We start from the raw sequence: 26190 nt of genomic DNA, 5'->3' as shown, positions 1-26190 counted from the left end.
TTAAACTGCACTTCTCCAGGTTATCATGCTTACATCGATGCTCAATCATTGATACCCTTATTAAACTGCACTTCTCCAGGTTATCATGCTTACATCGATGCTCAATCATTGATACCCTTATTAAACTGTACTTCTGCGGGTTATCATGCTTACATCGATGCTCAATCATTGATACCCTTATTAAACTGCACTTCTGCGGGTTATCATGCTTACATCGATGCTCAATCATTGATACCCTTATTAAACTGTACTTCTGCGGGTTATCATGCTTACATCGATGCTCAATCATAGATACCCTTATTAAACTGCACTTCTCCAGGTTATCATGCTTACATCGATGCTCAATCATTGATACCCTTATTAAACTGCACTTCTCCAGGTTATCATGCTTACATCGATGCTCAATCATTGATACCCTTATTAAACTGCACTTCTGCGGGTTATCATGCTTACATCGATGCTCAATCATTGATACCCTTATTAAACTGTACTTCTGCGGGTTATCATGCTTACATCGATGCTCAATCATAGATACCCTTATTAAACTGCACTTCTCCAGGTTATCATGCTTACATCGATGCTCAATCATTGATACCCTTATTAAACTGCACTTCTCCAGGTTATCATGCTTACATCGATGCTCAATCATTGATACCCTTATTAAACTGCACTTCTGCGGGTTATCATGCTTACATCGATGCTCAATCATTGATACCCTTATTAAACTGCACTTCTGCGGGTTATCATGCTTACATCGATGCTCAATCATTGATACCCTTATTAAACTGCACTTCTCCAGGTTATCATGCTTACATCGATGCTCAATCATTGATACCCTTATTAAACTGCACTTCTCCAGGTTATCATGCTTACATCGATGCTCAATCATTGATACCCTTATTAAACTGCACTTCTGCAGGTTATCATGCTTACATCGATGCTCAATCATTGATACCCTTATTAAACTGCACTTCTGCAGGTTATCATGCTTACATCGATGCTCAATCATTGATACCCTTATTAAACTGTACTTCTGCGGGTTATCATGCTTACATCGATGCTCAATCATTGATACCCTTATTAAACTGCACTTCTGCGGGTTATCATGCTTACATCGATGCTCAATCATTGATACCCTTATTAAACTGTACTTCTGCGGGTTATCATGCTTACATCGATGCTCAATCATTGATACCCTTATTAAACTGCACTTCTCCAGGTTATCATGCTTACATCGATGCTCAATCATTGATACCCTTATTAAACTGCACTTCTGCGGGTTATCATGCTTACATCGATGCTCAATCATTGATACCCTTATTAAACTGCACTTCTGCGGGTTATCATGCTTACATCGATGCTCAATCATTGATACCCTTATTAAACTGCACTTCTCCAGGTTATCATGCTTACATCGATGCTCAATCATTGATACCCTTATTAAACTGCACTTCTGCAGGTTATCATGCTTACATTGATGCTCAATCATTGATACCCTTATTAAACTGTACTTCTGCGGGTTATCATGCTTACATCGATGCTCAATCATACCTCCTTGGAGAACTGTGATCAGTAAACGTAGTAGCCCAGTTTTCTGTTCCGTCACATGGGTAATTCATTAAAATGTTAACCCGATTAGTTCCTGTGGTCTTTTAGATGATGCTCCTCCTCAGCCGGGTACTTCAGTAATATCTTCTCTTTCAGTGTACCCATCAGGTGGTGACATGATTCTGGCATCTAATTTTTGGGTTATGGAGTTGGTGAGTCAGAGCCACAGACTCCTGAAACTGGAGATCCCAGCAAGTGGCATGCTCAGGGCTGTTTTGGAAAAGAAGACTAGACACAGGATTCTAGGGGTTTCTTCATCTTTATTTTCTGAATCACAAGCTTAAGGAGCTTGAGAACCACAGAGATGCAGCGTGTGTTTTCTGCTTCGCTGTGTTACGTCCTTTGCCGCTAGAGAACAACTACATTCCTTTCAAGTGTTCTGTACTTTTTTAGTTTGAGAAAAACATTAAAAATCCAAAAAATGTAACTAAAACTATATCACATGTATCCAAATTTATCACCCAGATTTAAGCACTGTTCATATTTTTCCAAATTTGATTCTACTCTTCTTTCTACAGAAATAAAACACTATAATTATAGCTGAGGTCTCTTTCAGCCACACTTCCAACCCAGTCTCCCCTCCTCAAGCCAGTAAGTGTTATAAATTTATATAACTTCCTAATCCCTTCTTGACTTGTAAAGCAAAACTTTTATTAAGAACGTCATTATTTCTGTGATGAAATCAATGATATTCTGATGGAGGAGGGATTTTTAGAAATTTTAATCCTTATTTGTAATAAAAATAAAAACAACTCAATATTAGAACTGTTTCAATTATGTATCATCTTACCGTGTTTCACATCATGTCCCAACCACTTAAACCTGTTCTCCTCTCTCTGGACCTCTAGTCAGCACCAGCTGCAGGTTTTTACAGGGTTGTTAGGTAAGCGGAGTGAAGAAGCCACCGCCCAACTTTCTTCTTATTCAATTAGACTTAAAATAGGTCGGTTTTTTTTAGTTTTATAAAATGCCATTCCTTATTGCTGTAGCCCAAATCTTCAGATGATGGCAACAGTGACAAATGAGTAGAAGAGGATGGCATGAGGGGCTTAAATTAGTAGTAAGTAGATTTATGTCCTTATGGGTTGCTCAGTTCACAACTTCATTAGCTAATTTCTGTTAACTCTGATGTATCTATAATATTTTATGCTGGAAGAATTAAAAGTATTGTTAGAAGATCTAAGAATTATTTCTATATTTATCTTCATTCATTAATTGCAACAGTCAACAGAGGTCTTAGTTTGCGTTCCCTAGCAGTAGAACCAGAGATGGGAATGTTGGTAGGAGTGATTTAGAGGGAGAGCTTTTAGGTGAAATCTGTAAGGAAGTGAAGGACTCAGGATAAGGCCAGTGAAAAAAGGTGGTTTAGCTGAAGGCTAGTCTCAGCCTCTTCACAGGAGTTCTGGAGCATGAATGTTACCACTGAGTTATTACCTCACCTGAAATCAAGAGAACCTGCCTCTTTCACCCTCATATCCCTAAGTTATTAATTAAAGGCTGCCCTGAGGGAGAAAGGGTGAGGTGACTCACATTAGTGGAAGAAAATTCTCTAGACAAAGGTTTAGCTTTGAGCTCTCAGAAGTCAGTGCTGCAGCAGCTGGGGTATAGTTGCATTTGGTGGTAAAGGAGATCTACTACAACAAATCTTTACTGAGTTTCTCTTATGTCCCTAGTAGTGTTCTTGAGAATACAGCAATAAACAGAATGACGGACAAGGTCACTACTATCATGAAGCTTTCTTTCTAGTGGTGAGAAGTAGGCAATGAACACATAATTTAATAAACAGGAAAATATTGAGGCCATTAATAAAATGAAAAAGATATAAACATTTTTAAAGGGTAATGTGATAAGGAGTAAATAGGAGGCTACTTGAGGAGAACTCAACACTGATATGTTTGGCATCAGTTACTATTTTCATAACTGTAGTTGATTTGTGGCAAGACATTCTGACATTTCAGCAACTTTGTCTATTCTGGAGAGTCAGCTGATGAATTGACCCAATGCAGATTTGATCTGTAAGCAAAGAAATAGCCAGGCTTTCAGATTATAGCTACCGGAGGGTTGTAAGAATTTGGTCAAGTGACAGTTTGGAATAGGACTGCAGCCAACCGCTAAAGGTAACAAGCCAAGTCTCTCACTAGGGTAATAGAGTCATCGTGTCAGCATGCTTGTAGCACTGAGAACCAGTGCATTGCTCCTCTTTTCTTGCCTGGAGTATTGCAGTAGCCTCCTGGTTAAGAACTCAGCCTCTAATCTCTCCTTTCCATGCCTCATGTATTTCTTTTTTTTTTTTTTTTTTGAGACGGAGTTTCGCTCTTGTTACCCAGGCTGGAGTGCAATGGCGCGATCTCAGCTTAAAGCAACCTCCACCTCCTGGGTTCAGGCAATTCTCCTGCCTCAGCCTCATGTATTTCTACCAGTAAAGTTGATCACTTACTCTTCTGCTCAGAACCCTGCAACGACTCCCATTGCCAAAAGCATCAAGTGCACAAAAGCTCTGTCTGTTTTGCTTGCCTTACTTCCACTTATCATTCTCTCCCACGTATGCTTAAGCCATACGAGCTGCCTGTGGTTCCTGGGTATCACACGCCATATCCAAGGCTCCTCAACTTGTCACCTGCAGCTCTTGCTGCCTGGAATTTCCTGTCAAGTCTACCTGGAAAACTCATATTTAATCTTCAAAATGTGTTTCCTCTAAGAAAATATCTCAGATCCTTCCCTCTTCTCCACGAGCAGATGTTGGTTCCTTTCTTTGTGCCACTATTAGCATAAAGTGGGGTGCAAAAGAACCTTTCTGTATTTGATAAGTGAGATTGAAAAATGCGTGTTGAACTACAGGGAGTGCAGTCAGTATTGCACTTCTTCCATTTGGATCTTGCGTTTTTGTGAGCTCTTTTTCAGAGATGCTAGGCGTTAAAACAAAGTAGCAAAATAAACTGAATTTAGGAGGAGACCTTTAAATCACACAAATAATAAAGTGTATCAATAACATTGTTCTTCCCAAAATATCCTTCTTTAATTTTTAATGAGAACAAAAACGGTTTTGTATTATTAACCAATAAAATCCAAGATTTAAGGTATTGTTTTTCACCTCTAGCTCATTGTTTTTGGTTTCCATTTTTGTGTATTTTAGAATGTGTCTTTGTAAATACTTTTGTTGATGTTTAAGTTTAGAGCCACTGACCTGGAACAGGCTCTGTTTTTGTACCTGTCATTTTTTATCACAATTACATGTTCCCATCTCTGCCTCCTCTGCTAAACAGGGATCCCCTTAAGGGCAGGGATATGTCTTTGAACTGCCTACTTCCAACATGATGCCTGGAGTAAGGTGGATGTTTGATAAACATTTGTTAAACAAATGAATGAATGCAATGTCTCTTCCCTTCTATCTACCTTTGAAACATGTATTTAGAGAATCTTATTAAATTTTCTCTCTGAAATGGATAGATGACTGGTTCTCTGATGGCTTCATATTTTCCATAAAATGAAAGTCAGACTCTTCAGAATGGCAATGAAGACAGACTGCATGCTCTGGACTTAGCCTGGTTATCTAGCTCTGCTTCCTTCCATGCAGCTATATCCTAGACGTGCTAGCTAAGCTTCAACTTCTCTTGCATCCCCAACTTCTACATGTTTGTTCCTCCGCCTAGACGTACTTCCTACTCATTCCTGCCGGTACAATCAAATCCCATCATCAGGACTCTGTTCACTTCCAACAGGACTAGTTGCCTTCTCCTCTATGTCCCCACTGAACTTTATTTTGATTTCTGTGATATAGCCCTTGCCATCTTCTGACATGAATTTTATTTAATTGCCTTATATCTGTCTCCCTGTCTGTCATGTGAGTTTCCTGAGATTAGGGTCTGTGGACTATTTATTTTATAACCCTTCATGCCTAATAACCTACTTTACACATTGGAAGTATGTAAATATAATTCATTTTATAATTAATATTTAATATGTGTTTATTCTTTGGCTGACCCTTTTTTGCATGCATATAATGTTGAAGGCATAATGATAGACACTAGGTATATGTAAAAAGATGTTAGTCCTTGTCTATAGACAATGTGCCTTGTGAAGGAGATACTCATATAAACAACTGAAAAGTTTCCTCCTAAGTGTGAAGTGCTTTCTATAGAACAGTAGTTCAGCTGGGAGGATAACAGTGAGAAATAAGGAATGCTTCTAAGAGGAGGGGACATTTAAGCTGAGTGTTTAAGGAATGGGCCTTAACCGTTTGTCATAAAAAGCGGAAAAAGGGAAGAGAAAACTTTGCAGAAAGCAGAAAAGGTGCACACAAATAAACACGGTGCATAAAGAACTTCTAATAGCTCAGTGTGGCCCCACAGTGTATGACTGAAGCAGCTGCAGCGAATCCATCTCAGCAAGCACCGTTGAACACTACTGCATGTGGTTACTTTTGTAAGTGTGACTGATCCATCAGTGAACAGTGCTAAAAAGGTCAGTATTCATGTTTATCTTTAGCTGCTGGTGAGACAGAGCAGCTTTTTCTTTTTTAAAAAAAAGAGGAAGAAGAAAAAGAAGAAATCGAGGTGAGCTTGGTTGAGCTCTCTGCTTAAGGCCTCACAAGGCTGAAATCAAGAAGTATCCAGGCTGAGCTGTTATAATTCAGATTCACTATGTGAGATAATAAATGAATAATATTTTAAGCCTTTAATAAATGACTTATATTTTAAACATCTTAGTTTGTGGTAATATTGTTACACAGCAATAGATAACTAATACAAGTAAAGTGTAGGAAATACCACATTTCATTATTTTTCTAGATTAAATTAAATCCTCCCAGCCCATTATAGTTGGTAATTTAATCAGTTATTTTTAGAATGCTCTGAGGCTTACATAATTCAGGAAAACCAATGTGGCGAAGAGCATGTACTGAGTCCTAGATCAACTGATTTGCTGATAAAACACACCGGTGTGTCCAAATCTATATAGTCTAGTCAGAGGTGGCTGCCTCTATTGAAAACAACATCTACACCCCCTGTGTCAAATTTGGGAAATGAGACATTCATTCCAGAGGGAAGACTGGAAGCTTAATGCTCAGTCCCCAGGTACACACAAAGCCATGCCTATCAACATTCCTGCTATTTCCAGGCCACCATGAGGAAGCAGAATATAGATCTCCACAGCTGGAGGAGCTGCCACTGCCCTTCTTCCTACTCTGGAAGTCTTTCTCTGCTCTAGCTCCTTCTGTCTTAACACCAGCTCAGTCCAGCAAGTCTCCAAGACCCTAGATTTCTTTCTTTCTTTTAGGAAATAATGTGAAAAAGTTATCTCTATATGTATATGTGTATATATATATATATATATTTTTTTTTAAATTGCACTTTAGTTTCTGGGGTACATGTGCAGAACATGCAGGATTGTTGCATAGGTACATACATGGCAGTGTGGTTTGCTGCCTCCATCCTCCTGTCACCTATATCTGGCATTTCTCCCCATGTTATCCCTCCCCAACTCCCTATCCCCCACTGTCCCTCTCCTAGTAGCCCCCAACACACCCCAGTGTGTGATGCTCCCCTCCCTGTGTCCATGTTCTCATTGTTCAACACCCACCTATGAGTGAGAACACATGGTGTTTGATTTTCTGTTCTTGTGTCAGTTTGCTGAGAATGATGGTTTCCAGCTTCATCCATGTCCCTACAAAGGACATGAACTCATCATTTTTTATGGCTGCATAGTATTCCATGGTGTATATAAGTCACATTTTCCTTGTCCAGTCTATTATCGGTGGGCATTTGGGTTGGTTCTAGCTCTTTGCTATTGTAAACAGTGCCGCAATGAACATAGGTGTGCATGTGTCCTTATAGTAGAATGATTTATAGTCCTTTGGGTATATACCCAGTAATGGAATTGCTGTGTCAAATGGAATTTCTATTTCTAGGTCCTTGAGGAATCGCCACACTGTCTTCCACAATGGTTGAACTAATTTACACTCCCAACAACAGTGTAAAAGTGTTCCTATTTCTCCACATCCTCTCCAGCATCTGTTGTCTCCATATTTTTTAATGATTGCCATTCTAACTGGCATGAGATGATATATCAATGTGGTTTTGATCTGCATTTCTCAATGGCCAGTGATGATGAGCATTTTTTCATGTTTGTTGGCGTCATATATGTCTTCTTTTGAAAAGTGTCTGTTCATGTCCTTCACCCACTCTTGAATGGGTTTGTTGGTTTGGTTTTTCTTGTAAATCTGTTTTAGTTTTTTGTAAATACTGGATATCAGCCCTTTGTCAAATGGGTAAACTGCAAAAATTTTTTCCCATTCTGTTGGTTGCTGGTTCACTCTAATGATTGTTTCTTTTGCTGTGCAGAAGTTCTGGACTTTAATTAGATCCCATTTGTGTGTTTTGGCTTTTGTTGCCAATGCTTTTGGTGTTTTGGTCATGTAGTCCTTGTCTATGCCAATGTCCTGAATGGTTTTGCCTAGACTTTCTTCTACGGTTTTTTTGGTGTTAGGTCTTATGTTTAAGTCTTGAATCCATCTGGAGTTAATTTTAGTGTAAGGTGTCAGGAAGGGTCCAGTTTCTGCTTTCTGCACATGGCTAGCCAGTTTTCCCAACACCATTTATTAAACAGGGAATCCTTTCCCCATTGCTGGTTTTTGTCATGTTTCTGTCAAAGATCAGATGGTTGTACATGTGTGGTGTTGCCTCTGCAGCCTCTGTTCTGTTCCCTTGGTCTGTATCTCTGTTTTGGTACCAGTATCATGCTGTTTTGATTACTGTAGCCTTGTAGTATAGTTTGAAATCAGGTAGCATGATGCCTCCAGCGTTGTTCTTTTTGCTTAGGATTGTCTTGGCTATGTGGGCTCTCTTTTGGTTCCATATGAAGTTTTAAGGTGTTTTTTCCCAGTTCTGTTAAGAGGGTCATAGGTAGCTTGATGGGGATAGCATTGAATCTATAAATTACTTAGGGCAGTATTACCATTTTCACAATATTGATTCTTCCTAACCATGAGCATGGAATGTTTTTCTATCTGTTTGTGTCCTCTCTTATTTCGTTGAGCAGTGGTTTGTAGTTCTCCTTGAAGAGGTCCTTTACATCCTTTGTTAGTTGTATTCCCAGGTATTTTATTCTCTTTGTAGCAATTGTGAATGGCGGTTCACTCTTGATTTGATTCTCTTTTAGTCTGTTATTGGTGTATAGGAATGCTTATGATTTCTGCACATTGATTTTGAATCCTGAGACTTTGCTAAAGTTGCTTATCAGTTTCAGGAGATTTGGGGCTGAGATGATGGGGTCTTCTAAATATACAATCATGTCATCTGCAAATAGAGACAATTTGACTTCCTCCTTTCCTGATTGAATACCCTTTATTTCTTTTTCTTGCCTGATTGCTCTGGCTAGAACTTCCAATACTATATTGAATAAGAGTGGTGAGAGAGGGCATCCTTGTCTAGTGCCAGATTTCAAAGGGAATGTTTCCAGTTTTTACCCATTCAGTATGATACTGGCTATTGGTTTGTCATAAATAGCTTTTACTATTTTGAGATACGTTCCATCGATACCTAGTTTCTTGAGAGTTTTTAGCATAAAGGGCTGCTGAATTTTGTCAAAGGCCTTCTCTGCGTCAATTGAGATAGTCATGTGTTTTTGTCTTTGGTTCTGTTTATGTGGTGGATTATGTATATAGACTTGCGTTTTTTGAACCAGCCTTTTTTCTGCAAGATGAAGCCTACTTGATCATGATGGATAAGTTTTTTGATGTGCTGTTACAATTGGTTTGCCAGTATTTTATTGAAGATTTTTGCATCTATGTTCATCATGGATATTGGCCTGAAGTTTTCTTTTTTTGTTGAGTCTCTGCTGGGTTTTGGTATCAGGATGATGTTCAGATTTTCTTTAAGGTAAGAGTTTTCCAAACATAGTACTTATTTATATACTTTTTTTTTTTTGACCTGAGTGGTTATAGTCTGATAAACATAAAACTAGAGCATTGGGAATTTTTTTCTAGTTGATGAGCAACCAAAATGAGAATAAAATAACTTATGGATTAGAGAATATCAAATAACATTATGCTATATGCAAAATGCAACTTATGTAGTAAGTTTTAGGTAACATGTATTATGTGAAGATGTATTTTGGGTTATTAACAAAAGAGACATACCTAAGCAATTTCATAGAGAACATGCCTCCTCTGATAGGCTCACACTACACCAGATGAGTGTGTTACTTGTCTTGGTGATCAAAAATATTCGTTTTTAACTCTATTTCTTTGAATCGCCTGTGACAAAATATCTTTTGATATTTACTCTCCTGGAAAATTGAGTACTGTACTAAAGGTGGTACATTATTAGTATGGCAAGATAAATTCTCTTAACTGTGATATGAATTGGAAGTCATGAAGAGAAGCACTTTACCTGTTTGTTCACAGATGCTCCCCCTGTATCTAAAGCAGTACGCATGACGTTCAGTAAATATTTGCTGAATAAAAGATCATGGAAAGTCCTAACATGAAAAAGTGGTCACTCACTAGTTTTGTCTCTTTATCACACTTTTATATTGTTACTCAGTGGGTAAAGTCTTTTTGAAAGGGTAATGTATACCGTATTTCCCGCTGAAGATTTATGCAGTGGACAGTGTTCATCAGCCACACCTGCTGCTTGCATCTGTGCGTGCATCTTTGTACACTCATTCAACTTTGTATTTTCATCCTTATTCCAGTTTTCTATTTTTTTCAAAAAACAATTAGAAAATATATTTTTCTCTTCAATAATGGACCTGCACACTGTCTTCCTTTTTCGTCAGGAGAAAGGAAAATTATGTCCCTGCAAAGAAATTAGGTGAGATTGAATGCCTAAAACTTACCAAACCTGAAAGCCAGTTTTCAGAGTGCAGATAAAAAATCTGATTTTCTTTCTTTCTTTCTTTTTATTTATTTATTTTTTTTGAGATAGAATCTTGCTCTGTTGCCAGGCTGGAGTGCAGTGGCACCATCTTAGCTCACAGCAACCTCTGCTTCCCAGGTTCAAACAATTCCCCTGCCTTACCCTCCCGAGTAACCAAGACTGGGACTATAGGCGCACACCACAATGCCCAGCTAAGTTTTGTATTTTTAGTAGAGATGGGGTTTCACCATATTGGCCAGGCTGGTCTCAATCTCTTGACCTTGTGATCTGCCAAGCTTGTCCTCACAAAGTGCTGGGATTACAGGCTTGAGCTACCATGCCCGACCAAGATCCAATTTTCTATATACTATTTTAGTAGATTTGATTTATTTCTAAACAGTGGAAAACTTAGAAGAATTTCAGAGTTAGTTAAAAGACTTGATTATCAGCATGGCTTTGACTTTGAAGAATTTCTTTTTAAATAGTGTTAATATAGTAGTAGGAGGCGTGGTAGAGGAAAGCAGATTTGGTAAACTAAGCCCATTTTGAAATGTCCAGCTTCCATCAGGTAGGTGACTGTTTTGCTGTGGCTTTTTGCTGCTAGCTATTCCAAGCAAGACCCTACCTCTGAAGAGCAAAGTGTTGCATCACAGATAACATTCTATAAATATTATCCCTCAATGTCTTCCTTACTTTTGTAGTTAGTTAGGATTTTTAGCATCTGAGCATGTTAGTGATGAGTGATTGACTACTAAATAATCTGTCCTACAAATTAACTGTTTAAAGATATACAGTCTTTTCAGCCACTTTGGCAGAAATTTTACTTGTCATACTAAAGGGACTTTTCCAGCCTAAGCAACAAAGTGAGACACTGGAAAGCAAGAGAGAGAGAGAGAGAGAGAAAGGAAGGAAATAAGGAGAGAGGGAGGGAAGGAAGGAATGAAGAAAAGAAAGAGAGATGGGGGCAGAGGGAGAGAAAGACTGAGCAAACATAAACATTTTTTTCAGTGCTGCCTTTGTTCCATATTCTGTCTTTTATTCTTCATGTTTGGCTCATATTATTGAGGAAAAGAAGGAAGGAAGGAAAGAAAGAAAGAAAAGACTGAGGAAATATTTTTTAGTGCTGCCTTTGCTCCATATTTTGTCTTTCCTTTCTCATGTTGGGTTTGCATTATTGAGGGGACCATTACTATGGCCATTCTATTTTAATGCACTATAAACACAGAGAAGATTTTGAAACTCTTTGAAACTCTTCTGTCTTCTTTCTTTCTTCACTCTTACATTTAACTATTACTGTTTTTCTAAAAAGAAAATCTAACTATAAATCAACTAAGATACAACTTATTAAAATATCCTTAAAGTAAACATCACTATTTTGAGCTCTTCTGCTCCTCAATAAATAAGAAGATATTAATGTACCTTTATAAGCAGTATTTCAAAACAGAATATGCTCTCTAGAGGCCAATTTTCTCTCCTTATTTTGACAAAACTTGGTCTTTACACAATTTAATTGCTTTTATTACATGTAGAACAATTGTAAATTACTACTGAAATATTAATAACTTTTTAAAAGAAAAAAGACTTTAAAATGACAGAGTTGAGCATAGAGGTTCGTACAGTATTTCTTTGCGCATCCCCTTTAGTGGCTCAGGCTTTGGTTGATAGATGCTGCAGTTTGTAGGGTAGTAAAAAGGGAGAACACTGAGAACAGAAATGTCAGCACGTACTGAGCGTTCTAATTAATTCATCAAGCGTTATTATTGGTAAACGTCATGTACTGGAAAGACATTTCTTTCTTAGGCTTCAGGCTAACAACGCGTAACTAAAATGCGTTTTCAGTTTTCTTCTCCCTGGTATTGTTGTGACAGTAAATTTTCATTAGCTTATATTTCAAAGCCTTTTTTCAGAGGAACACTTTGTAAGAGGATTGAAATGGCAGGAAACAAAATATTCTCTTAGGGTCATCATTTATTTGTTGGAGAATTAACCTTTTTATCCAAGTTGCTCATAAATGCAGAGCAATGATTTTAATCAAATACCCTCTGAAAAAGAAATACCACATTGTTTTTATGAGTCAGTTTTTTCTACCTGTGACAACAGTAGTCATTTTATCACTTACTAAGTTAAAGTTTGTAATTTTCTAGGATATCTTGGAAATTGTAGTAAGTCTTATGCAGACAATAGTGGATTGTTTCCCATTTACAAAATGAGGGTGACTTACTGAAACACAAACCTACTGATTTCTTAAGTTCAATATTATTTTACATATTTTACTAGCCTTTGCTTTCTTTGTGTACTAGATGAAGGGATTAATTATAAGAGCAGAACAAAACCACTTTTATCTTACAAGTTTCTCTGTCTTGCAGACTACTCCACTGACAGCCCTGTTTCCCATCTGCATTTATCCTGATTTTCTTCTCCTTTGGAAATGATCTGATTTGTGCTTGTTTCCTCAAACCCATGATGTTTATTTCTAGCACAAAAGTCTTTTGAGAATTCTAATTTGACAAGTTGTGTGCTCTCAGAATTTGAGTGTTACAGAGCAATTTCATTTTCTTTTTAAAATTAGAATTCAGCTCGCATTTACTTTTCTTAATCTGCTCTGAAGCACAATAATTATTAAGATAGCAACTGAATTTCCTTTCTACTGACAATGATGCAAGAGTTTCTTTTTCTTTTTGGGGCTGGATGATGACATGTTGTTACCCATTAAATATGTGAAAGCTGAGGTGAGAAATTCATTATATTGCTATAAAAATTGGTGTGAACTCATCCATTTTCCCTCCTCCTCTGCCCCCTTCTCTATTGCTAGAATATTAACAGTGAATATAAGGTCAATTAAACTTTGTTCCTGATTTGTTTCAAACTCTAACAATTAATTTGTTAGGAAAAAAATAACCTATGTCCTGCAGTAAGTTTATAAAGCCTATAAATACAGAAAATAGATATATAACAACCAACTTGTTATATAGGGAACATTTTATTTATACTAAAGGTTGATCATCATCAATAACTTGCCACAATGTATTTTTCACTTTCCCTATCATCCCACAGGGCTTTATCTTTAGACATAATTTAATTTGTTTTTTAGAGAAGATAAACAAAATTAGATTCTTTGTAAAGTGTAGTGCTAGGTCCATAAGAAGCAGTAGATTGTGGGGGCAGGTACCAGGCCCAGGAGAGCCAGGATTATGGGGATGGAAGTTGGATAGAAATCAGGAACAGCAATAGACCAGAATCCCAGAGAATTAGTGGAAGAAACTGTTTGGTTAAGTTAGAAGGAGAACGCTTCCAAGTTAGATGCAAATAAGGCAAATGGTCTACAAATCGTAAATGTCAATAATTGTATTGCCAGCATACCTGTTCAAGCTCAGTAAATGAGGACTCTGATGTAGAAGGGACCTACCACAACCATAAGTACACATTCTACTCCATCATGGACATAAATCATCAACTCCTCAGTCCCTTGGCTAGTCAACCCCAAGTACAGCTTCTCAACATGACTATACTTTCTAATACAAACTTACAGATGCATCCCTTAGAATGCACCATTTCTTACCCCTAAGAATTAGCCTCACTCTAACCCAACACTTACTAGAGTAGTCTCCAGGTTCTTTGTTTAAAAAAAAAAATCCAATGGTCCAATAAATTTGGAAGTCCATATACTTTATCCTGAACTACAAACTACAATGGTGATTTTTACCTTTTCATGTTTTTTGTTTATTTCATTCATTCAACAAATATTGATTGAATTCCTCCAGTGAGCCAAACATCTTGTAGATGGGCACAGAATGAGAGGCAGTGTAGACATGTTCTATACTCTTATATCTTACAGTCTGTGTAGGAAGATAGTAAAATAAGTACTTACAGTTTAGTGTGTTAAGGGCTGAAATAGGGGATATGTGGGTCACAAGGGGAACATGTAGCAGGGGCACCTAAGCTGGTCTACAGAAGGTCAGGGCAAAGATTTTTCAACAAGTACCATCTATGCTAAAATGCCGAAGATCAGTGGAAGGTAGACAGGAAAGGAACTTTCAGTTACAACAAAAGCAATATTGGTAACAAATACCTGAAGCTGACATGTAATTACACCTCTACTATCTGCCAGATACGGTGTTCGACACTTTCCGAGCATTCTGTCAGCAATGCTTTGGGGTGGGCTTTATTACTTGCCCTAAATCACATAGTCAATAAGTGGCAAAACCAAGAATTTGAATCCTGATTGATCTGACTCCAAAGTCGTCTTTGCACTACTCCACACCTGCCTCTCAAAGCAATTAACTGATTTTATTATATTTGTTCTGCCAAAAAAAAATGTTATTTGATTATATGTTAATTTTCTCTTGTTTTTGATTGTCAAGATTGCTATTTATTACTTTTGAAGAAACAGATACACATTTTACAATTTTAATAGACGGTAGTAAGGTTTGGCATTTGGGTATATGTTTCACAAGCATCACATCGAGGTCTGAAGTCCAGTAGTGTCTGGTACATAGTAGATACTCAAAACAACACAATTGCAACTTCATGCTTTCCTTTGAATAAGAAGCAGGACAGTTTGAACAAATAACCTTGAACTCCTCAAAGATGCTACTCGCATTTTTAAAATAGTTCTAATTCTCTGTGGGAAATAATCTTGCTGGACATAGATTTTTTCATTTTTGAGGTAGAGTACATGCAGAGGGGGAAGATACAAAATTGATCCCATTAAAAATATCTGACTTGGCCAGGTGCGGTGGCTCAAGCCTGTAATCCCAGCACTTTGGGAGGCTGAGGCGGGTGGATCACGAGGCCAAGAAATCGAGACCATCCTGGTCAACATGGTGAAACCCCGTCTCTACTAAAAATACAAAAAATTAGCTGGGCATGGTGGCGCGTGCCTGTAATCCCAGCTACTCAAGAGGCTGAGGCAGGAGAATTGCCTGAACCCAGGAGGTGGAGGTTGTGGTGAGCCGAGATCGCGCCATTGCACTCCAGCCTGGGTAACGAGAGCGAAACTCCGTCTCAAAAAAAAAAAAAAAAAATCTGACTCTACCTATCACCTATAACTTCTTATACACATTTTGGCAAAAATATCCATACTTGATATGAACTTTATATCTTATCATGTAAGAAGGCTCTTAACATCAGGATAGCCAACTGTTAGTACTTTTGAAGATCCTGGTCTAAAGGAGGGTCAGGTCAGGAGTAGAAAATGATTTAAGAAATATAATGGCTTGCCCTAATCCCAACAGAAATGTTCAAAATCCCATATAGTAATTCTCGAGTATTCTTGGCATGTGGAGACAGTCTGTGTTTGGCACCTGGTGATGGCAGGTTGGGCCTGAATGTGTAATTCCTAGATTTGCTTTCATTGTCCATGGCAGCATGCCAGTCACTACCAAACTCGCCATCAGAATTGTTCTTAAACAATGTGACTATTATACGTACTATAAATATATATTCTTAATTTCTCCTCTTCACCCTCAAGAGGTAACTTTGAGGTGTGAAGTGGTTACAAGAGATATTAGCAGAAAGAAAAAGAGAAATAAAGAACCTAGATAATCTGTAAATCTGGATTGATTCTCAAATTCTTTGTAATTTATACTGTATTAAGTCTACAAAATACTGTTATTGAAAGATATTTCACTTGCTGGTTTTTTCTCTTTTGGTGGGGGCAGGATGATGAACAAAAATCTTTTTAAAAAAATGCACCTGTGTTGTATTTTTATTCATGATCAATAATCAGTTTATTTCCTTACTAACTATAAAATGTGTTGGTTTTCCTTTAGGGATACCACAGTACAAACTCTTACACTCCAGCCTTCAGTTAAAGATGGACTTATTGTATATGAAGACTCACCTTTGGTTAGTAATCTAATCACAGAAATATTTTCAAGTGTATTTTTGAATCATAGTTGTATTTCAGTTTTTGAAGGGGTGGATCTCTCATGGATTAATCTGTTTTCATACTGCTTATAGAGACATACCTGTGACTGAGTAATTTATAAATAAAAAGAGGTTTAAAGGACTCACAGTTCCATGTGGCTGTGGAGACTTTACAATCATGGCAGAAGATGAAAGGCACATCTCACATGGCAGCAGCCAAAAGAGAATGAGAATCAAGTAAAGGGCTTTCCCCCTATAATACCATTAGATCTTGTGAGACTTATTCACCACCACAAGAATAGTATGGGGGGAACTGCCTCCATGATTCAGTTATCTCCCACTGGGTCCTCCCACTGGGTCCCTCCCTTGAATTATGGGAGCTACAGTTCAAGATGAGATTTGGGACACAGCCAAATCACATCAGATTCTAATATATTTCAGCCTAACTGGAAAGCATTCATTCATGTTCATTTTAGGAGTGGATATTTATATGGAAATTATGGGGAAAATAATATGTCTTCCTATTTTGTTCTTCTCCCTTCAGAGTGAGAGGTTTAGAGAATGACAGAAATCCTCTATTGATTTCTTTTCTATTCCAGGTTTTTTTTTAAAGTTTACCATCATTTTCGAATGTACAAAGTTTAAAAATAGGTAAAGTTTCTAGAAAAAGTTTTTAAAAATTGTTCTAATTAATAAAATGTTAGCCCAGTGTTTTAGACAGCTTGGAAGATCCAGTCCTCAACTTCCTACACAAGACCCAAAGAAATCTCAGCCTGCCAGGCACGTCCCTCTGCACACGTGACACTTTGGCGGTAATGGCACGAATAAGCCATCATGGAAACCTCTGTGGTCCAGACCCAAGGGAGTGGAGTCTTTAGGATCTCTGCCTGAATTCTCCCAGGTTGGGCCTGACCGTCCCTGAACAAAGACAAGGTTGAGAATAGAAGCTATGTGTTTTCTTTTTTTTTTTTAATGCAGTTTTTTTAATCCTAAAATTGTTTAAATTTTAGGATTAAAGAAATTTCTTGTAAGTTTTTTTTAATATGGTTTAAAATGATTGTCGTAGAAGGAATGCCCATTTCTTAATCTGTATTTTCTTAAAATACATCATGCTAGGAGAAAAATTATGTATGGTCCACTTTATGTCATATTTCTTATGATAGTTTTTAAAAATCTTGAGATTTACACTTAAATCATTGGATATCTCCTCTTATCCACCCCCATTTTTAAAGAGTTTTCTCTAGCTTTCATCTTTCTTTTCATAATGTCACCATCAACCCAGTCATCTTAGATCTAAGACTTTTATTTTTCCTTTCTCTTCTTCCCATCTAAGAAGTTGCCAAGACTACAGATTCTGCCTCTACAAAACCTTCAAATCTACCTAACATATTTCATTTCCATTTTTTTTATGCCTTTCTCAAATCAGGTTTCCAAACCACTTTTTAGCCAAATTATTCTGCATATTGTCAGCAGATTAAATATCTGGAAGTGTAGCTCCAAGTTCCACTTCTATAATGTGTGAACTCACAAGCATTAAGTCGCACCCCATTACTTAATGGGGCAAAGTAGCGATTTCTTGGTCTGGCAGTTAAACCCTTAGTGGTAGACACCCAATCTACACTTCCTGTCCCTTTTCTCATATTTAACTTCTACCTCAGCCAGCATAGACTGTGCATAGTCACTCATTTCTAGATATGTCCCAGGATTTCTTGAGTTTGACCATTGATTTTCTCTGTCTTGAGTACCCACCTCTTCTGCACTATCCATTTGGGTCTATTACAATTGTATACTCTTTTAAGAGCTTTAACAAATTCAGTGTTAATATTCACAATGATTGTGATGTCTCACTCCTCGTAACTCCCATGAGACTTTAATTTCTCCATTTGTTATGCTTGTTTTAAATCTCTCCTACTCTTGGGTGTGAAATGTTGTTGGGTATCACTACCATGGGAATAACTTTAATACTAAAATGAAATAAAAAGATTACTGTAGAGTTGGCAGTTTATTAACTATGTGAAACTTTTGGTAGAAATCCCAATGTTTTGTTTCCAGCTCTGCTATAGGGTGTGTGTGTGTGTGTGTGTGTGTGTGTGTGGGTGTGTGTGTGAGAGAGAGAGAGAGAGAATACTCATAAATTAAACCAGCTGTTATAAATCCACAGCAGTAAATAATTAAGCTTTAATAATGGCTGTCTTCATTTAATTGCTTATGATAACTCTTCTGTCTTCCAAGGTTAAAGCAGTAGAGTTGGGTCATATTCTGGTAGTAGATGAGGCAGACAAAGCTCCAACAAATGTCACCTGTATTTTAAAAACTCTAGTAGAAAATGGAGAAATGATTCTAGCAGATGGAAGACGCATTGTTGCAAGTGAGTATTTTAAAAAGCTGTGCTTCCTTTAATACATACAATGTTTAGATCTTTGGTATCAAATCACAAGCTTAGCTGGCTAATTATTTACAAATAATAAGCATATGTTCAATATAACTTAAGTTGCCTGTGTTGACAATCATTTATTAACATTAATGCATCTGAATCTACTTTGTCAGTTTTCCTGTCTATAGCCAGTGAGCCTCTTTGACATTTTTAGTAGCAGTATTAGGACAAATCAACTCTATTTTTCTACTCTGACAGTACCACCATACTGACCCTTATACTCATCTCTTAATTACTCGTGTATGATTTGTTTTCAATTCACTCATTATAATGAACAAATGCAGACATTTTATGTGTACACATATATGTGGTAAATACATGCGTATATATAAAGACATGCATATTACATACACACTTCTACCATAGGAAGAGGTTATTCTCTATTTTTTATTGTCTCCTGCCCCTCTCCCCACACATCCTTTTTGTTGTTATTGTTAGGAAAAAAATAACAGATGGATTAGTCTCATCAGAGTATTTAAACTACAAGGAACAATTAAGTTTGTCTGATACAAGGTGAGAACATTTTCTAATTTAAAATTTAAAACGTTTGTGTCCTCAAAGGACTTGAAAATCTATAACTGGCCACTGAAAATACGTAGCCAACCAGAGTAATCAAATAAGGTGAGACTAATAACTAAATCTTCAATATTCAAAGGGAGTATGTAAGGAAAACCCCGTTAAAGAGGTACAAGTGCCTTCTCTGAGCCTGAGCTTAGCACTCATCAAAGCATTCTAATCTTTCAGTTTCACAAAGAATTTGTGTAAAAAATGAGAATTTGAGTTACCCTGAATGCCTTCTCTTAAAAAAAAAAAAAAAGATCATTCGGACTCTCAGAATTCTGCCTGCGCTTATGAGGCATTATGAGGAAAGTGAAATGGAAAAGAAAGAATACAGCTGTGGTTAGGAAATAATTATCTCCTGGCAAGCCTCTTCATTCTCTGATATATTTTTGAAGAAGAGTCATTTTAATTTTAAATTCAAGCATGATTGTAGCTGACATTTTGAATAAGAGCACTTGAAGCTCTTTTTTTTTTTTCTTTTTTAAATTTTTTATTGGATTTTAGGTTTTGGGGTACATGAGCAGAGCATGCAAGACAGTTGCGTAGGTACACACATGGCAGTGTGCTTTGCTTTTCTTCTCCCCTTCACCCACATTTGGCATTTCTCCCCAGGCTATCCCTCCCCACCTCCCCCTCCCACTGGCCCTCCCCTTTTCCCCCCAATAGACCCCAGTGTTTAGTACTCCCCTCTCTGTGTCCATGTGTTCTCATTTTTCATCACCCACCTATGAGTGAGGATATGCGGTGTTTCATTTTCTTTTCTTGTGTCAGTTTGCTGAGGATGATGTTCTCCAGATTCATCCATGTCCCTACAAACGACACGAACTCATCATTTCTGATTGCTGCATAATATTCCATGGTGTATATGTGCCACATTTTTCCAATCCAGTCTATTATCAATGGGCATTTGGGTTGATTCCAGGTCTTTGCTATTGTAAACAGTGCTACAATGAACATTCGTGTACATGTGTCCTTATAGTAGAACGATTTATAGTCTTTTGGATATATACCCAGTAATGGGATTGCTGGGTCAAATGGAATTTCTATTTCTAAGGCCTTGAGGAATCGCCACACTGTCTTCCACAATGGTTGAACTAATTTACACTCCCACCAACAGTGTAAAAGTGTTCCTTTTTCTCCACATCCTCTCCAGCATCTGTTGTCTCCAGATTTTTTAATGATCGCCATTCTAACTGGCGTGAGATGGTATCTCAATGTGGTTTTGATTTGCATCTCTCTGATGACCAGTGACGATGAGCATTTTTTCATATGATTGTTGGCCTCATATATGTCTTCTTTCGTAAAGTATCTGTTCATATCCTTTGCCCACTTTTGAATGGGCTTGTTTGTTTTTTTCCTGTAAATCTGTTTGAGTTCTTTGTAAATTCTGGATATCAGCCCTTTGTCAGATGGGTAGACTGCGAAAATTTTTTCCCATTCTGTTGGTTGCCGATCCACTCTAGTGACTGTTTCTTTTGCCGTGCAGAAGCTGTGGAGTTTCATTAGGTCCCATTTGTCTATTTTGGCTTTTGTTGCCAATGCTTTTGGTGTTTTGTTCATGAAGTCCTTGCCTACTCCTATGTCCTGGATGGTTTTGCCTAGATTTCCTTCTAGGGTTTTTATGGTGCCAGGTCTTATGTTTAAGTCTTTAATCCATCTGGAGTTAATTTTAGTGTAAGGTGTCAGGAAGGGGTCCAGTTTCTGCTTTCTGCACATGGCTAGCCAGTTTTCCCAACACCATTTGTTAAACATGGAATCCTTGCCCCATTGCTTGTTTTTGTCAGGTTTATCAAAGATTGTATAGTTGTATGTATGTTGTGTTGCCTCCGGTGCCTCTGTTTTGTTCCATTGGTCTATATCTCTGTTTTGGTACCAGTACCATGCTGTTTTGATTACTGTAGCCTTGTAGTATAGTTTGAAATCCGGTAGTGTGATGCCCCCCACTGTGTTCTTTTTGCTTAGAATTGTCTTGGCTATGCGGGCTCTCTTTTGGTTCCATATGAAGTTCATGGTGGTTTTTTCCAGTTCTGTGAAGAAAGTCAATGGTAGCTTGATGGGGATAGCATTGAGTCTGTAAATTACTTTGGACAGTATAGCCATTTTCACGATATTAATTCTTCCTAACCATGAACATGGAATGCTTCTCCATCTGTTTGTGTCCTCTCTGATTTCATTGAGCAGTGGTTTGTAGTTCTCCTTGAAGAGGTCTCTTACGTTCCTTGTGAATTGTATTCCAAGGTATTTTATTCTTTTTGTAGCAATTGTGAATGGCAGTTCGTTCTTGATTTGGCTTTCTTTAAGTCTGTTATTGGTGTAGACGAATGCTTGTGATTTTTGCACATTGATTTTATATCCTGAGACTTTGCTGAAGTTGCTTATCAGTTTCAGGAGTTTTTGGGCTGAGGCAATGGGGTCTTCTAGGTATACTGTCATGTCGTCTGCAAATAGAGACAATTTGGCTTCCACCTTTCCTATTTGAATACCCTTTATTTATTTTTCTTGCCTGATTGCTCTGGCTAGAACTTCCAGTACTATATTGAATAGGAGTGCTGAAAGAGGGCATCCTTGTCTAGTGCCAGATTTCAAAGGGAATGCTTCCAGTTTTTGCCCATTGAGTATGATATTGGCTGTTGGTTTGTCATAAATAGCTTTTATTACTTTGAGATACGTTCCATCGATACCGAGTTTATTGAGGGTTTTTAGCATAAAGGGCTGTTGAATTTTGTCAAATGCCTTCTCTGCGTCAATTGAGATAATCATGTGGTTTTTGTTTTTGGTTCTGTTTATGTGGTGAATTACGTTGATAGACTTGCGTATGTTGAACCAGCCTTGCATCCCTGGGATGAATCCTACTTGATCATGATGAATAAGTTTTTTGATTTGCTGTTGCAATCGGCTTGCCAATATTTTATTGAAGATTTTTGCATCTATGTTCATCATGGATATTGGCCTGAAGTTTTCTTTTCTCGTTGGGTCTCTGCCAGGTTTTGGTATCAGAATGATGTTGGTCTCATAAAATGATTTGGGAAGGATTCCCTCTTTTTGGATTGTTTGAAATAGTTTTAGAAGGAATGGTACCAGCTCCTCCTTGTGTGTCTGGTAGAATTCAGCTGTGAAGCCGTCTGGACCTGGGCTTTTTTTGTGTGGTAGGCTCTTACTTGCTGCCTCAACTTCATACCTTGTTATTGGTCTATTCATAGTGTCAGCTTCCTCCTGGTTTAGGCTTGGGAGGACACAGGAGTCCAGGAATTTATCCATTTCTTCCAGGTTTACTAGTTTATGCGCATATAGTTGTTTGTAATATTCTCTGATGATGGTTTGAATTTCTGTGGAATCTGTGGTGATTTCCCCTTTATCATTTTTTATTGCATCTATTTGGTTGTTCTCTCTTTTCTTTTTAATCAGTCTGGCTAGTGGTCTGTCTATTTTGTTGATCTTTTCAAAAAACCAGCTCTTGGATTTATTGATTTTTTGAAGGGTTTTTCATGTCTCAATCTCCTTCAGCTCAGCTCTGATCTTAGTTATTTCTTGTCTTCTGCTGGGTTTTGAGTTTTTTTGATCTTGCTCCTCTAGCTCTTTCAATTTTGATGATAGGGTGTCAATTTTGGATCTCTCCATTCTCCTCATATGGGCACTTAATGCTATATACTTTCCTCTAGAGACTGCTTTAAATGTGTCCCAGAGGTTCTGGCACGTTGTGTCTTCGTTCTCATTGGTTTCGAAGAACTTCTTTATTTCTGCCTTCATTTCGTTGTTTACCCAGTCAACGTTCAAGAGCCAGTTGTTCAGTTTCCATGAAGCTGTGCGGTTCTGGGTCGGTTTCTGAATTCTGAGTTCTAACTTGATTGCACTATGGTCTGAGAGGCTGTTTGTTATGATTTCAGTTGTTTTGCATTTGTTGAGCAGTGCTTTACTTCCAATTATGTGGTCAATTTTAGAGTAGGTGTGATGTGGTGCTGAGAAGAATGTGTATTCTATGGATTTGGGGTGGAGAGTTCTGTGAATGTCTAGCAGGTTTGCTTGCTCCAAGTCTGAGTTCAAGCCCTGGATATCCTTGTTGATTTTCTGTCTGGTTGATCTGTCTAGTATTGACAGTGGACTGTTAAAGTCTCCCACTATTATTGTGTGGGAGTCTAAGTCCTTTTGTAAGTCATTAAGAACTTGCCTTATGTATCTGGTTGCTCCTGCATTGGGTCCATATATGTTTAGGATCGTTAGCTCTTCTTGTTGTATCGATCCTTTTACCATTATGTAATGGCCTTCTTTGTCTCTTTTGATCTTTGTTGCTTTAAAGTCTATTTTATCAGAGATGAGAATTGCAACTCCTGCTTTTTTTTGCTTTCCATTAGCTTGGTAAATCTTCCTCCATCCCTTTATTTTGAGCCTTTGTGTATCCTTGCATGTGAGATGGGTTTCCTGGATACAGCACACTGATGGGTTTTGGATTTTTATCCAATTTGCCAATCTGTGTCTTTTGATTGGTGCATTTAGCCCATTTACATTTAGGGTTAATATTGTTATGTGTGAATTTGATACTGCCATTTTGATGCTAAGTGGCTGTTTTGCCTGTTAGTTGTTGTAGATTCTTCATTATGTTGATGCTCTTTAGCATTCAGTGTGATTTTGGAATGGCTGGTACTGGTTGATCCTTTCTATGTGTAGTGCCTCTTTTAGGAGCTCTTGTAAAGCAGGCCTGGTGGTGACAAAATCTCTGAGTACTTGCTTGTTCGCAAAGGATTTTATTTTTCCTTCACTTATGAAGCTCAGTTTGGCTGGATATGAAATTCTGGGTTGAAAGTTCTTTTCTTTAAGAATGTTGACTATTGGCCCCCACTCTCTTCTGGCTTGTAGTGTTTCTGCCGAGAGATCTGCTGTGAGTCTGATGGGCTTCCCTTTGTGGGTAACCCGACCTTTCTCTCTGGCTGCCCTTAGTATTCTCTCCTTTATTTCAACCCTGTTGAATCTGACGATTAAGTGCCTTGGGGTTGCTCTTCTTGCGGAATATCTTTGTGGTGTTCTCTGTATTTCCTGCAATTGAGTGTTGGCCTGTCTTGCTAGGTGGGGGTAATTTTCCTGGATGATGTCCTGAAGAGTATTTTCCAGCTTGGATTCATTCTCTTCGTCCCCTTCTGGTACACCTATCAAACGTAGGTTAGGTCTTTTCATATAGTCCCACATTTCTTGGAGACTTTGTTCATTCCTTTTTGTGCTTTTTTCTCTAATCTTGGTTTCTCGTTTTATTTCATTGAGTTGGTCTTCAACTTCAGATATTCTTTCTTCTGCTTGGTCAATTCGGCTATTGAAACTTGTGCTTGCTTCGCGAAGTTCTCGTATTGTGTTTTTCAGCTCCTTTAATTCATTCATATTCCTCTCTAAGTTATCCATTCTTGTTATCATTTCCTTGAATCTTTTTTCAAATCTTTTTTCAAGGTTCTTAGTTTCTTTGCATTGATTTAATACATGATCTTTTAGCTCACGAAAGTTTCTCATTATCCATCTTCTGAAGTCTAATTCCGTCATTTCATCATAGTCATTCTCTGTCCAGCTTTGTTCTCTTGCTGGTGAGGTGTTTTGGTCCTTTCTAGGAGGCGAGGTGTTCTGGTTTCGGGTGTTTTCCTCCTTTTTGCGCTGGTTTCTTCCCATCTTTGTGGATTTGTCCGCTGGTCGTCTGGGTAGTTGCTGACTTTTTGATTGGGTCTCTGAGTGGACACCCAGAATGTTGATGATGAAGTATTTCTGTTGCTTGGTTTTCCTTCTACCAGTCTAGCCCCTTCGCTGTACGACTGCTGAGGTCCGCTCCAGACTCTGCTTGTCTGGGGTGCACATCTAGCAGCGGTGGCACAGCGAGGGATGCTACCAGTTTCTTTTTCTGCTCTCTTTGTCCCTGGATGATGCCTGCCTAATGACAGTCTTTTGGATATAGAGGGGTCAGGGAGCTGCTTGAGGAGACAGTTTGTACTTTATAGGAGCTTAATTGCTGAGCTGTGAGCTCTGTTGTTCATTCAGGGCTGTTAGGCTGCTATGTTTGATTCTGCTGCAACAGAGCTCATTAAAAAACCCTTTTTTTTTTCTCAAATGCTCTGTGTTGAGGGGTTTGGGCTTTATTTTTGGATGTCCGATCAGGTGTCCTGCCCAGCTAGGACGCAGACTAGCCACTGTTTGCCTGCCAAGACTCCGCCCTGTTGTTGTGAGGCTCGCCCTGGCTCTGCTGTTCTGCTGTGTTCTCCGCCACGCCCTGCGGCGGAGTCTCTCTGTTGTAGCGGGTTGCCTCGGCAATGGCAGGCTGCGTCAGCAGTGGGCGTGTATCTCAGTAGGGACGGGTTGCCTCGGCAACGGCTGGCTGCGTCAGCAATGGGCGTGTATCTCAGTTGGGGCGGGTTGCCTCGGTAATGGTGGACGCCCCTCCCCCCAGAGCGTCTCGGGCCGTCTGCACGGGGCTTGTTTGAAATCGCGGTTTTGTTCGTCCCACTGGGCCACCCCTAACGCTCTGTCCCTGCAATCCCCTGGGCTGGCCCACTGTCCAAGTCTAGCTCAGTCTCAAGTCCAGCCCTCTCACATCTCCGGTTGCCGGTTCAACGGGGCACCCGGACAAGCGCGCCCTGTGGGGAGCGCTGGGTAGGGCCAGCCGCCGCCACCCCGGCTGCCGGCTTCGCCAGGCGGAGGTTCTGCCTGGCGTCCCGCGTCTCCTCTTCACTTGGGAATTTCCCCGTTCCGTGGGCAACAAAGATCAGTCTGGAAATGCAGCTCTGACTCACCTCTCCGCGGACACAACGAGAGCTCCAATCCTGGGTTGTTCTCACAGCGCCATCCACCTCCTTATCCCTCGAAGCTCTTTTGAATGTAGTTTCATGAACCATCACTTGT

The 26190-nt window shown here is 38.6% G+C and overlaps 1 protein-coding gene across 12 annotated transcripts in view; it reads left to right on the top strand.

The window, feature by feature from the left end:
* Window positions 1-26190, top strand: part of VWA8 (von Willebrand factor A domain containing 8) — a 422827-nt gene that overhangs the window by 232930 nt on the left and 163707 nt on the right. For all 12 annotated transcript variants that reach the window (XM_078375339.1, XM_054256828.2, XM_035303407.3 and 9 more), the window contains 2 exons: window positions 16235-16310; window positions 18564-18699. In XM_078375339.1, coding sequence (XP_078231465.1) covers window positions 16235-16310; window positions 18564-18699 — 212 coding nt within the window. The remainder of the gene's footprint in view (window positions 1-16234; window positions 16311-18563; window positions 18700-26190) is intronic.

This window comes from Callithrix jacchus, chromosome 5 (genome assembly GCF_049354715.1).
Source record: "Callithrix jacchus isolate 240 chromosome 5, calJac240_pri, whole genome shotgun sequence".
Taxonomy (NCBI): Eukaryota; Metazoa; Chordata; class Mammalia; order Primates; family Cebidae; genus Callithrix; species Callithrix jacchus.
The sequence above is the reverse complement of the archived record's forward strand: the minus strand, read 5'-3'. Positions and strand labels throughout refer to the sequence as shown.